The sequence below is a fragment of the Nothoprocta perdicaria genome, unplaced genomic scaffold (assembly GCF_003342845.1).
Source record: "Nothoprocta perdicaria isolate Ctin4 unplaced genomic scaffold, notPer1 scaffold_9, whole genome shotgun sequence".
NCBI classification, from domain to species: Eukaryota; Metazoa; Chordata; class Aves; order Tinamiformes; family Tinamidae; genus Nothoprocta; species Nothoprocta perdicaria.
Genome location: NW_020456198.1, coordinates 6,757,120 through 6,767,860, shown reverse-complemented (window position 1 = coordinate 6,767,860; position 10,741 = coordinate 6,757,120). Strand labels below are relative to the sequence as shown.

The following is a 10,741-nucleotide window of genomic DNA, read 5'->3' as shown; positions in this document are numbered from 1 at the left end:
TATTTGCACCTAATCATTTGAGCCAAGTACTCCATATTAAAAACACATTTTGTTATTCCTAGAAGTGCTGCATGCCTTTTAACACTTTCTTCCAGCTAATTTTTAATAAATGAATATGGATACTCAGCAATTTAGTTTATATCTGTCTTACAAAATCTAAAAGGCCCAAGCTTAAAGATCAATTATTTCAGACGTTTTCTTCTTCCTATGTATGATTGCTTTTGCCCATATAAAAGCACCTGATGAAAAATATGCATAAAAGCACTGAAAAACAACACCATGCAGACAGTTCCTCAAAACCATTTGAGCCTGCTACTTCCCCCAAAGATTCAGTAGCTCACTGCTGGCAGACAGAGCCAGGAGAGTATTTACGAAGCAAATAATAAACACATTAGAAAAACACAGCAATATGCCTCTAAGTTTTGTATCCAGATGCCAAAAAAGGCAACTTCTTCTTATCTGCTATTCCACAGGCTTGCCACTTGCTGTCAGGGAGTATTTTATCATCTTTATCACCTACTAAAGCAACCGCTGATTGATTTTTAGTTTAAAATGGGAGTTTACAGGAACAAAAGCAAAAAACACATCACCAAAGCAACGCTAGGAAACATAACACAAGGAAAAAAAACACATCACCAAAGCAAATCGGGGAAACATAACACCTTATCCGTACACAGACAACTGCATGAGTTTACAAGGCAAAACAAATCCAAGGTAATGTATTTTCTGCTTTCATGTGGATTTCAAAAAGTCTACTACTAGAGATGGAAATTTCCACATAAATACTTCCAAAGAAGGCACAAGAGTCAAGAGAGACAACCTGACCCTAAAATTGTAGTTAAATTCAGCTGCAGATTCCAGAGCCCACACTGGATTGTGTCTCTAGTCAATTTGGCAAAACAGAAATACAAATTTATAATTGATCTTCCTTCTAATGCCTGATATTTCATGCAAGTGCAAATAAACTACCTATCAACTTAAATTTGAGAAATAAGTTTGTTTGGGTTTGTCTCCATTAATATAGCAAAATCCTAATTCTCTAGCAGGAAAGATACCCTGAAAACTAAACATAGACGCAACTCCACATCACAGTCCTTATTACTACTTAAAATTTTTTAACAGTAAAACTCAGATTAAAAAAAAAAAAAGCTGACATTGAAAGCAAGAGCAGAAGCAAGAGGCGAGAAAAAAAAAAAAAAGAGAGAAAATGAATGAAGCTTGATTGCTTTAGTCCAACATACATCACTTCCACTTCTAAGGACTTTCCCAGAATGCAAACGCAGTCAAAGGCTGATAATTATTTTCCTTTCTAATCTGAAAATCAGAAAGAAACTTACAAATGATCCATGATGAGTAAGGAGTAGTAAATAATAAATGGCAACTTTCACAAACATCTCTTTAGACCTATGACTTCCTTTCTCAAAACATCTGAAATGCATCAAGAAGTGGTTCTCATGGTGTTATTTTCAGTGTAAGGTCCCTTGCACGCATCCCATTTTTGTGCAAGATCTAGCACAAGAGCTTACCAAACCACAGTAGATCCTGACAGAAGCAACCCTACTCTAAACAAACTTTCAAGTATGTTAGATATATGCTGGAGCTTCCCTCCATAAGCCAAGGTTCAGGTTCCTTGCTACCCTATGACTAGAACTCTTGCACTTTACATTCAGTGCACAGGTGCTCCAAACTGCTAGAGGAACTGCTAAATCCAAAACCTGCAAAGCATCAAGGCAGCGTGGGAAAGAAGAGTGCAGCAGACAAGAATAGGAGGCAAACAGTTCTCAGAACAGAGCACTCCTTCACGGACTGTTCTTGCTTTCTTACAAATAACACATTGGATTTCCATTTGAAAAACCAAAAGCTCAGGTGCATGTGATTTTTTTTTTTTAATTTGATGCCCAGTGTTTATCTGATTGCCTAAGATTTCATTTTCATGGTCCAATTGCTTAAGCGCCAAGATTTATCACTGCTGCTTTTGTGCCCCTTTACTCGAGTTAACTTGGCATTTGTCTTCTTGTGCGTGAAAGTGTCACCCTGAGAAGCTGTCACGCTTCATTTCTTTAAAATGCAGAGATCTGCTGAGAGTACCTGCTATCTATCCCCTGAGGGCCAAGTTATTGTCAGCCTCTTAATTCCCTCTTCTCTTCCAATTTCCTTGAGGATCCAGCAGCTGTACTGAAAGATGAAGAACTTACATAGACCTGAAATTTTAACAGAAATTTCTCCAAGATGTGCAGAAGCATTTCAAATAACACTGAAATAATAGTAGAACAAAACATTAAAGTGCTGTCCAGAAGTGACATTGCCGAGTGCTCAAGACTCCTGCCCACAGAGATAGGCAAGCATTCAAACACTACTATACTTACTGGGTTACATTATTGCCCCTGCAAGTTTTCTTTACTCCGTTTTGCTGAGTTAAGTGACACATACAGTGGAAAGCTGCAATGGACACTTGCTGAAGCCACTGGTACAACTGGTTTTGTAATGTGATTCACATAAGCTGTACTTTGCTAGGATAGAAACACAACATGGTATTCCCTTATCCACAAAATTAACACACAGTGAACTGTTTTAAACTGTAATTCTAAAGTAACTCTCACATACTTGAACAGCTTTTTGGGACCTCAGTCTTTATAGTGCTGGCTGATGATATAACACACTCTAGTTACTGGCAGCACATTGCTTGTGCCTCCATGGTATGGGCAGAAGGGAAAGAGAGAGAACAGGACAGGAAAAAGACAGACTTGTTGAACTGATCTTCGCAACACAAATTAATTCACAGAGCACAGCACAAATTAATTCACAAATTAACTCTTCTGCTTACAGTGAAGATTGTTCTGCAGTTTCTCCAATCCAAGCTGTGTTACTGAAAACCCCCCAAAGAAAGAGCTTTTAATGAAGGTAAAAAGTATATATACATATTTTTAATATGCACTTAAGTCACAGTATCCGTTTTGAGATCACTACACCAGGTAACATTTTCATTTTAATCATAAAGCATTTTATAAGAGCCTGTCCATACACTGAAGCAGACACCAACTAAGAAAACTCAAAAACAGTGCTTTCAGAACAAAAATAAAACAAGTGATCAGCATTCTTTCCATTCATATCAAAAGCTGCACAAATGTAGAAGTCTCACAATCAGTTAATGAAATCAAAGAAGCCACACATTCCAACATTTTTGGCAGTCCTTACCTGACATCAGTAGTAAAATGTAACCATAAATCTAAATAATGCCATTTTCAACATTCTGAATCATTCTAGCAAAAGGAAAAACAATCTTCTAAATCATTTTTTTCCCCTAAGATGAAATACATTAAGAGAACAGCTACTGAACAGAACACATTGAAATGAAGACAGACCTGGTGCTCTAGTGGAAACTTAGCTGAAAGTTGCATATTTTATATACTTAGAGATTTTTTTTTCAAGTCTAAACACTAGCTGAGAACTGAAAGAAAAAGACGGTTGTTAGAAGTTTGGGTTGTGACCACTTACAGGTTGCACAGTGCATACACATACTCATTCTTTTTGCAGTATTTATTTGCAAGGCTCTAGCACTGAGATTTCTCCTTCTGCAATAAATTATTTACTATGACATAGTGTATAGAATGATGGTGAAACATTTCTTGAGGACTCAAAAGACAGACACCTTGCAGAAGTCCACGCCTGAAAAAAATGAGAAGTGGAGACAACAGCCTCCTTGTGTCTTCATTAGCTAGATCCCTTCTCCTCTTTGGCTACGGAAGCTTCCATAGGATTAGCTTCTAAATCTTTGCTCGACTTCTCTTTCTCTTCTTCTTCATCCTCTTGGGGGTAAAGATCTGGGTATTTTTGCATGCACTCCTGCATCGCACGGAATTGGTCCACACAGTCTGATCCCTTGATTTCTTCTGTGCTATAGTGGAAACAAGAAAACGCGGACTTGAACTGTTCCCCACAGGGACCACTAGCCATTCCACCAAGACACGGGCAATTCCAATTGATGTCTCCACTGGGCAATATCAATCCTGAACAAACAAGAGAGAAGAAAAATTAAGTGCTCCTTTCAAAAACTAATTTCCTTCCATGAAAGCTGCTACATTGCAGGAACAATCTAAAGCACCAGGATTGTCGTACTGACTGTGTAGCTTCAAGCGTGCAAATCACCTTCCATTTTCTGACTAGCTTGTTTCTAATTCTGGCCTGTATGATCTATTACTGGGCACAAGTCAGTAGTTTCATCTCTCTCAGCTAAGTCTTTTTACCTTGACTACAGCCTGCCGGAAATATTCTAAGAAAAGTTCAAAATGGAAACAACCATCAGCTGGCACCAAGGCAATCTACTCAAAGGACCTGTCAGAAGAGCATGAAAGCCTTAAAATGTTTTCACACAAGTTGTGAGAAGTTACCATCAGTATTAAGAATAGAACTCATTCAAACTAAGATGGATGGATACTGTTTTTCAAATGAATTTGCAAACACTAAATCACAGCTTTCCCTTCAAATTTGAACAGGAAAACCAAAATCACAAAACCAAAGCCATAGATCAGCTTATTTGCAAGACATGCATAGATCAACTCAAATCCCACAGAACAGAGGAATAGTAAGTGCATGCCAACATGCTTAGTTCCACCACCAAAAACAAACAAAATCCCTCAGGTTTAGGTTAAAAATGAAAATGAGTTGCAGTTTCTGCTCTAGAACAGAGAAATTAAATACTTGTATGGTAGAGGACAAGTTGGAGAGTGCTGGTAGACCAAGGTGAAGATTTAAGTTAGCAATATTCTTTGAGATATCAATTGATAGGCATGACATATTTCAAGCAGGACGTTTAAAACTGTAATATGCATCTATGCGTGACAACAGACTTGTTCATGTTGGCTTCTGGATTCTTTGCTATATTGCTTTAAGTAATCAATATACTTTCATTCCCCTTCTCTACCTCACATAAGCATGCATGACGTTACGTTCATCAATAAAAAACACCGTCCTGTGATCCAAGTTAGTTTCTTCTCTATTTTGACCTTTTTTTCCCCTCTCTCCTTTCTCTAGAGGTTAGTCCTTTCTCAGTGTTGATCAGTGTCTTTCACATTGCTGTAATGCTTTCCTCACTGTGACTGTCTAAATGCTGTTAGCATTGCCATTTTTCATAGACTGAGCTTTATACAACAGGATAATTTTGTAAGATTACTGTGATAATCACTGTACTGAGCTAACAGACCTAGTAGAGTGCATCATGGCATCTCTGGCTGCCTGAAAGCAAAGCAGAACTTTTGAGACAAGAAACTGGATGGCTAGCGCCAGATTCCTTTTTGCCAAGAATGACATAAAGCAGAAAGAAGAGACGTTGATCACGCAGTGTAGAAGAAATATGGTTTGCTTTGTAAGCTAGATTTTGAAGTTCTGTATTCCTCCCCACTGACATCAAGCACTCACTTTAAAACAATCAGTTTTCTAACACTTCAAAAACGACACAAGAGCAGCTTTGGGTTATTATTGGAGACACCACAGCAATAAAACTACTTGTCAAATAACTCTTAAAAATAGAAATTGTTTATTTTAAAACCAAAATTGCCTTTGGAGTGTGCAAATTTAACAAAGTAGCAATTATTCTTCAAACAATAGATTCCTGGATACCATATGAGCACTGGTTTGTGTTATTTCATGACTTAAGTGATATTGGTTTCTGATGCTATCAGCATAGAAACTACCTTTTAAAAAGCAAACAAATGAGGCAAGCATTTCCTCACTGATAATTACAGCAGAATGCATACTTAAACAATTAAAATCAAAACAGATCTCATTCATCATTCTCCATGAAGCACAAGAATGCAATACGTGGGGTGATTATTTTTAATTCTCTGAATTAAAACTCCTTTCAAATGCAGTCTCACTGATTCAGTGGGTCACAAGGTCAGATCAAGGTTTGGTTCAGCCCTTGACTGCTGACCTCACACATCCTAATCTCTTTCAGCTCAGGGAATCTGTTAACATTATGGATGAAGGCAGAACATCTGCCATCACATCAACACTTGTCTTTGTACTTGCTGTAATGAAGTCCCACTCTTGTTCCGATAAAACTTTCTTCCATGTTACAAGCCAAACATTCAAATAACAAGCTGATCTGCTTGTGACATGGCAGAAATGAAGAAAACAGGAAAAAAAGGGACTGCATAAGGAGAAAAAAAAAAAAGTCTTGCACATCTCATTCATTTTATCAAGTTCTCCCTTAAAAGAAGAAGAGAGTTGAGAGTTTTTGCTTCACTATTTCCCTCTGGAGAGCGTTATAAAACTTAAGCTCCAAATTAAGATGAAAAGAATAGGTCTGGGGAAACAGAAAAGGGACAGGACAGCAACAGTCTGTACAGGAGTTTTATAAGCACTTTCAGACAAACCTATTACCACAACTGTCATGACAATAAATATTAATTTTCAGCATAAAACTCACTAGTGTCCTTTTCACTGAGGCGAGCTAAAGTAAGAAACCATTCTATACCACTGGAGCAAAGCTCCCAATGTGAACTAGAGACCTTCCAAGTTTAAATTTCTTGTTTACAATAAATAGGACTGAAAAAGATTGACAGAATTAGAGCACATTATGCTACAGAAGTTGAACACTGGAAACCAAATATTCCATTCAAAGTAGAAGCTAAATTAGAAAAGCCTGCATTTTAACTTATGTAAAGCAAAGTCTTGCAATTTTCTTTTAAATAAAAACCATACATGAGACAGAGTTGCTGCACTACAACATATTCTAGAATGTTTTGCCCATGTCTTCTCTGCCCACAGAGCTCTCTCCCATTAGATGCAGTCACACTCTGTGCAACGTGAAACATTTCTCTGTTTTGATCTGCCACCTTGTAGTCTGAGACAGCTCAAGTGGGAAGTTTTCAGAGAGCACTTAAAATGTGGCAATAACTTACCATATGCTAAGAAAACGCTGAACAACAAATATTTAGGCACACACAAAAATTCGCTTTCTGAATCATACAGATACACATTTTCATCATAAGATTTCCCTGACATAACTAGCTTCTGGCTTTTTCCTCTTTTCTACCCTGAAGCAGGTAGGAAGCAGGTGAGCCTACTCTTCTCAATAGCTTCTCCACACCTAACAAAATACAGAGGTAATACTGGATATATATAATCTAAACAAGCAGGAAGGGGCTTCTTTAATTTCCATATCCATAAACTGTTTTGTGAACCTCTTCCCCAAAGTGATTCTGCCTTGGTTAGGTCAACAGTGACTCCACATTTACAAAGAACTTGGGCTGGACAAAGTTTCACACATTTTAAACTAAGCTATGTGTTTTTTCTAGGAAATGAGTATTGCAGTTTGATCAGGCAATGGTTTACAAAACACTTATCATGCCGTGATCAAATCAGAGAAGGAATTCAGGATTCAGAACACTTCTGAACAAAACTATCAAATTCTTGAAAAGGTAGGTTTGGTATTGACTTGAGCATGCCATGGAAAAATTGTTGTTATACTTGAAATAAGCTTATTTGTTCAGGTAATAACATAAAACAATTTTTGTTCTCAAATTTTCATCCGCGTCATAAAACCTGAACAGCCTCACTACTGTCTAGAGAATAAAAAGTTCAGATGTAGCTGTTGACTGTGCATACCGTTTTAATGAAGCACTGAATCCGGGACAAGCAGCTAAATGCAAAATCATTTTACCACAAATCTATGTATGGAAACAAAAAAGTTATTTTAATGACAGAGATACTGTCATTAATACACTGCATAATTAACTACATAATATGTCAGCTAACAAAGCACCCATGTGCTCCAGCTGCTATACTGCGCATAAACACCGCCCTCTAAGGGTCACAGAGCCACTTGCAAACCTTCTTTTTTTTTTCCTCCTTTTTTTACTATTTTACAATGTTTGTTGTTTTTGTTAAGAGTTTATTTCTAGCTCAGCTAAGTTGAAAGCAATGAGATGACTTCACAGAAAGAGAACAAAAACTAAAGTTAAGGTAGGCAGCTGTGGAGACTGACCCAGTTCTCCTGAACTGCTCATTATGACTTTAAAATGGGATTCCTCAATGAAAGCAACCTAACTGAAATAAATATTTTAAAGAGCAAGCTAAAGAGATTAAGAGGCCATGAAGCATAAAAGTAATTCTGCATTTTTCCAATACAAATTCACAGATGTTCCTTAATTAAGTGTACTTAATTACTGAGACAGGAAGAAATTTAATTTACCTAGTAGAACCATCTTTAAATATGATCTCAAAAAATCATCTTGTAAAGCAGAACTTTACAAGTACTGATCTCAGAAATATTTTGATTGCTCAAACCTCCTTAAATAGTTTATTTTCAGGTTAGATATACTTAGAGTCAGAACTGCAATTTTCACTTAAAACTTGAACTCTCTTTTTTAAGATAGTTGCATTTGACAAATGAATGAAGTTGTCTCTTGTGACATTCGTGCGACATTAAAAGATTTTTGTACTAGTTAATGATATATTACTACTAGCATACTAAAAGATTAGTCATATACATGTAATTTGTATTAAAAGATATTTGCAGAGGGATTTTTTTCTGCACGTACAAAGGTGAGCAACATCTCAATGACTAGTATGCATTTTCACTCAGTTTCTCTGAAAATTGTACGTTATTATCCAAAGGCAGTGAAAACTAATCGGAATTTCACTGGTTAAGCTCTGACTACAATAGCACAAAAACAGAAAGCAAAGGTTTTTCTAACTATCTTTTACTGCTAACTGAAATTATATACCAACTGATGCATTTGAACAAACCACACTGAAAGACGAATAAAAGTTTTGAGAAAAAAAAAAAAAAGGTTTATTTACTGAATAGTGAGTAATGGCTCTATTACCTTACTTAAAAAAAAAAATTCTTCCTGCAAGGTTTGGCTTTTGTTGCTGTGGAAGACTACTAGAACATCACAAATTGTGATGCAATCCTCCTTATTCCATTACTCTGTGTGCTACTGACCTTGTTCTTCGTAAGGGTCATCTGGGTCATCTGCAACCAGCTCAGCACTGCTTGGTGTCTCGTGGTCCTCTTTGGTCGCAAATATAATTCTGTCTTTTCCTGTCATTAAAAAAAAAAAAAACAAGCAAAAGTTCAGAGAAAACCAAGTCATTTAGAGAACAAGCCATTTACAAAGCTGCTGAACATCATGTGTTAATAGCTAATGAACTCTATATAACTTATCAGTCACCTTCAACTAAACCACTTGCTGGTTCAGAAGATCCCATATAAGATGGGAATTTGGCAAGTATCGAAAGGAATACTGCTAAGATTTGCTAGAGATTTAAAGATCAGACCTATAAAAGAAAAAAGGTCAGGTGTTAATTAATCTAGAAGGAAAGTTACAGCAGGGAGAGAAATGGATCCTGTCCTCTTTGCTCTGCTCACGTGCCTGTAAGAAGTTATTTTCGTGAGCCAATGGAAGTAGCAAAAAAGTCATAACTCAGTAGAGTGATTTATGATCACTGGTTCAGTTAGGCAGTAAAAGTACATATCCAGGGAGATAGGGACAAGTTCTCACTAAAAGGATACAAGATAAAACAAGTGCTCATTTCATTGGGAGGCCAGCAACAGCTATCAGCACTCACAGTAGCGGATAGTAGGAGCGGGATTGCAGGCTATTTTTGAGTTGTGGTGGCTTTTAAGACACTTTATAGAAATTTAAAACCCTCCTGAACTAAGAGGTTAGCACAGTGGAGCCAACACAGTGCGGGGCCAGGTGATAGGAGCACGCTGCCCAAAATAAGATTTCTTAGTGATGCTAACAGAACAATCACCAAATACACAAAAGAAACATAAAAGAAGTAACCTCGCTCTTGTTACACAGAAAAGAGTGAGAAAGAGGATAAAACTTTGGACAATATTATTTTAAGGCACTCATTTACATAGCCTCAGAATATATTCGAGCAGATCAACCATTCACTTGGTAAAATACACAAGCTAAATAAGATTTTATTGCTCTAAAGTTCTAATTTTCACAGCAACATCCCATAATAGCTGCAGGTCATAGAGGAGGATCAATGAACAGCAAAAGAAGTCATTTCAAAACGAGCCTGAACAACCGTTCTCTTACATGGACTAATCCAGATCAAGACACTCAAAAAAAAATGAGTAGCAAATGTACAACTTAAGAATTACAGAAAAGTGTTTGATATGATAATTTATAATGAGCAGTAGTCTGCCTTAAGACCAATGCAATATTTTATAACAGTAATTTCGAATAAAAACCACAGTTCCTAACAGCGCAGGATAAACTGTTTGGAAAGGTACTGTGAACATTACCAAGATGAGAAAAATAAGAGTTTCCTGCTCTTGTGCTATCCTTTAAGCAAGGTATTCAGGCACCTCTGCAGAAGAAAAGGGCAAAAGCAGGAAGCCAAAGTAGAATTTTCCAACAATCTTGTAAAACCACAAGAAAAATATAAAGACAGGAACGAAAAAAACCCACAAGGCACAACCAGAAAACACCCCATCTAGGCCAAGCTCCTCTAAAACACACAAATAGTTATTCATTGAGTAGAAAGAAAACAGCCAGTTCCGCAAGACCTTCCCCTCATTTCCCAAATTTTGAAGGGTTACAGCAGTAACTCGGCATATGAGAAGCTAGGATTTTCCGGCCTGGATTTTTGCCGGCTTGAAATTTTGTACTGAGTGACTTCACAGGAGCCAAAGGCGGGAAAGGAAAAGGCTTCCCCGGGGCGCCCAGCGGCCGAGGCTGCCGAGCGGCGCCGCCTGCGCCACGCGAGCGCCTCG

The 10,741-nt window shown here is 37.4% G+C and overlaps 1 protein-coding gene across 1 annotated transcript in view; it reads right to left on the bottom strand.

Moving 5' to 3' along the window:
* Positions 1 to 2,933: 2,933 nt before the first annotated feature.
* CHCHD4 (coiled-coil-helix-coiled-coil-helix domain containing 4) overlaps positions 2,934 to 10,741 on the bottom strand; it is an 8,041-nt gene continuing 233 nt past the window's right edge. Inside the window, exons 2-3 of the mRNA XM_026052720.1 lie at positions 8,951 to 9,049; positions 2,934 to 4,007 (exon numbers count right to left, since the gene is read on the bottom strand). Of these exons, the coding sequence (XP_025908505.1) occupies positions 3,712 to 4,007; positions 8,951 to 9,049 (395 nt within the window). The 3' untranslated portion in view covers positions 2,934 to 3,711. The remainder of the gene's footprint in view (positions 4,008 to 8,950; positions 9,050 to 10,741) is intronic.